Here is a 2,858-nt window from a genome sequence, read left to right as displayed (position 1 = left end):
TTTTTAATACTTACCTATGAATAAATATATACATACTTCGATACTTACAATTTGATAAACAACGAAAATAATTACTACAGGTATTAGGGGATTAATATTCATTATGCCTCATGTTTTACTTCTTGATCTTTCTGTCAATGTTTTTGAAGGCTTAACTCATGAAAAGCCTGCTCATAAAATAAATGAATGGACCATACCTCTACCTTCTCTTCTATATTTTAAAAAAATTCAAAAATATTCATTAACATTTGTCAGCTAAATAAAATTATTTATTTTCATCACAGTTCAAAACCTCCTAGGATTCACGTTAACGTGTACTCTAAAATCATCACAATTATTCGCCATATCGAGTGCATTCAATAGAATTGATCAAATCAGGTTGATTCAATGATTACTGTATTTTAAAGAAAGTCCAACACTCAAAAAGAATGTGTTCTTCTACCTGAGCACTGACGATCATTTTGTAGTCGTTGGGTGGAAATGTATCTGGAAGGGAATCTTTGTCTACCAAATTTATGTGACTTCCTCCATAAACACCCTAGAATTTTAGCTTTATAAGCAATAACTTCAATAAAGAATTGACTTTTTAATGATTAGTACTATTATATTTTCATACCGGAACAGCTGGACACTCGTCGACGTTTAACCCTAATTGACGATACATCCGTTCACCGAATATAGGTTCTGTAAAGGCTTCACACAGTGTAATTGTAAAGTCAATTCCAGTTGCCACAACAAATTCACCCATTGAAGCTCCTATCATCTTAAGAGTGTGCTGTATTTAAATCGTGTCTATTTAATAATTTATCTTCATTACGATCTCAATAACATTTTTCTAGTTTATTGTAAATACAAAACTTACTGTTGCTTCAGCAGGCAACTTCTTGATCAATGTAAAATTGATAAAAAATTCGTTGTCTTTGCCTTCATCTTCAATGTACACTTCTATGTCTCGGAAATAAACAGGATCAGCTTTGGGACAAGTGACATCGTAACTGACAATACTCAATTCAGCCTTAAAATAATATTTTTGATTGGTGATTCAAATGAGAAATTACTTTCTTCAATGATTTAATTGTATATAAACTACTATACTGATTTAGAATAATTTGCTACCTCGGTATTTAGAAGTTGATTAGCAGTATAAATAATTGTTACTGCAATTAAAAGATTGATATTCATTATCACTGATAATAAAAATAGTAAATCTTATGTTCGTCACGTTAAAGATGGCTAAAATCCGAACAATTTCGCTTCGTTTAAAAGAATAACCCTCATTGGAATTTGTCATTTAATGAAAAACTCATCAACACATTATTAAGTGCATCCATGGATGACGATTTAATTGTAGACTTACACTCTAATTGCTGTTATATCGAAGGGAATTAAAGAATTTTCTCGTTATCAAATTAACTTATTTCGATATGATCTAAAATATGAAAAAACAATCCACAAGTACTAAGAATACACGTTTACATTGACTATAAATCATTACAATTACTCTCCATCATCTAAAATACATTATTAAGTGCATCCAAGAGTAACAATTTACACTATAATTACATAATTAAATGATACATTTATCTATTATTTCATGTACTTAATTGCCACTGATGTTCCATTGGAACATATTCTTTTTTTAAATTTTTCATTTTTTTCCTTCCGTTATATTTGCTCATTGAAAGTAATTGTCCATCGATGATTTCGAACATGTAGCATTAAAATAGATGAAAAAAAAGTCTTTTTCTCATACTACCACTCAAAATTAAAGTTTGCTCCCTGTTTTCACTTTTCTACCCGATGCAATTTTATACCCAGGTCAGAATATCATACTTTTCTCCCTTGGTTAACAATGTACTATTTTCAAACATCATTCAAAAAATGGGAGGTCTTCAGATTTTTATATTCCTGTGGCGTACCAAGATGTAAACTAAACACTTAAAGTGTTTACGTCTTCATATTGAGATTACGAACAAGAAGCAAAACGTATCAAATATGTAAAAGGAAAATTCACCAAGAATAAAATGTTAAAAAAGTAGCTTTTTGCAGTACGCATTTGACTTGCATAATGTATGTGAAGTGGTTGCGAAATGCAAAACACTTATGATGTAAAAAGTATAGAATGAAATAGAGCGAACACAGTTGTCTGGATGATTGTCGAAGAAAATACAAGTCAAGTAAATGAATAAGTGAAAAAGGAACTAAATGTAAAAGTTATAGTTGATAGCAAAAGAAAGACTATCGGAGCTTTCTGAAGAAAATATAAGGTTTCAATATTATAAGAAAAGTTTCCACTCTATGAAATGGGGTCGAGTCAACCTTCAGCTAAAGACATGGTTGGTACCTCAACAAATTTATGAACCACTTACGTTTACTTGTACGCGAAATTCATATCCATGAACATATAACCAGAATAACCGAGAGAAAGAGAGAGAGATGGTGCGAGTAAAAGCAAAATAGAAAAGCTTAGAGTGGTAAATATGAAACTCTAATGCGATACTTATACATAGGTACATATATGAGATAACAATTTCCAAATTACTTCTTGTAAACGATTTTATGTTTGCAAAAATTATACTCCATTTCATGACATCTTTTATTTACATTTATTTTTATGTGAAAATCTCAAATAATCGAATCTTCAAAAATAATTTATTATTATTCAAGTAGTGTCATTTTATTTGATTTAATTTTTAGAATAAAAATAAATGTCATTTAAGAATTAACATTATTCGTATAGAATACAAAGAATTATTTAAAAAAGCTAATGAATAAAGTTTGTCACAAAATAATTGTAATATTAAAGTTTTATATTACTGAGTTGAAAGTTGACGAGAAGGATTCGTCTAAGCATAAGA

The 2,858-nt window shown here is 29.4% G+C and overlaps 1 protein-coding gene across 1 annotated transcript; it reads right to left on the bottom strand.

The window, feature by feature from the left end:
- Nucleotides 1-391: 391 nt before the first annotated feature.
- On the bottom strand, nt 392-1,220 carry LOC118068145 (uncharacterized). Its single transcript, XM_035085346.1, has 4 exons — nt 1,117-1,220; nt 863-1,015; nt 617-775; nt 392-538 (listed from the first exon to the last, which is right to left on the bottom strand). The coding sequence occupies exons 1-4, from the start codon at nt 1,180-1,182 to the stop codon at nt 392-394; spliced, it is 525 nt and encodes a 174-aa protein (XP_034941237.1). The 5' UTR covers nt 1,183-1,220.
- Between the last annotated feature and the right edge of the window lie 1,638 nt (nt 1,221-2,858).

Source organism: Chelonus insularis, unplaced genomic scaffold (genome assembly GCF_013357705.1).
Source record: "Chelonus insularis isolate UGA/USDA-ARS -01 unplaced genomic scaffold, ASM1335770v1 contig_399_pilon, whole genome shotgun sequence".
NCBI classification, from domain to species: Eukaryota; Metazoa; Arthropoda; class Insecta; order Hymenoptera; family Braconidae; genus Chelonus; species Chelonus insularis.
The sequence above is the reverse complement of the archived record's forward strand: the minus strand, read 5'-3'. Positions and strand labels throughout refer to the sequence as shown.

Bases quoted from the DNA above. Each gene is read 5' to 3' on its own strand.
- LOC118068145 (XM_035085346.1), bottom strand. From the start codon at position 1,182: ATGAATATCAATCTTTTAATTGCAGTAACAATTATTTATACTGCTAAT. The intron at 1,016-1,116 runs GTAGCAAATTAT...TATTATTTTAAG, and splicing joins ATCAACTTCTAAATACCGAG to GCTGAATTGAGTATTGTCAG. The intron at 539-616 runs GTATGAAAATAT...CTAAAATTCTAG, and splicing joins ACGAGTGTCCAGCTGTTCCG to GGTGTTTATGGAGGAAGTCA.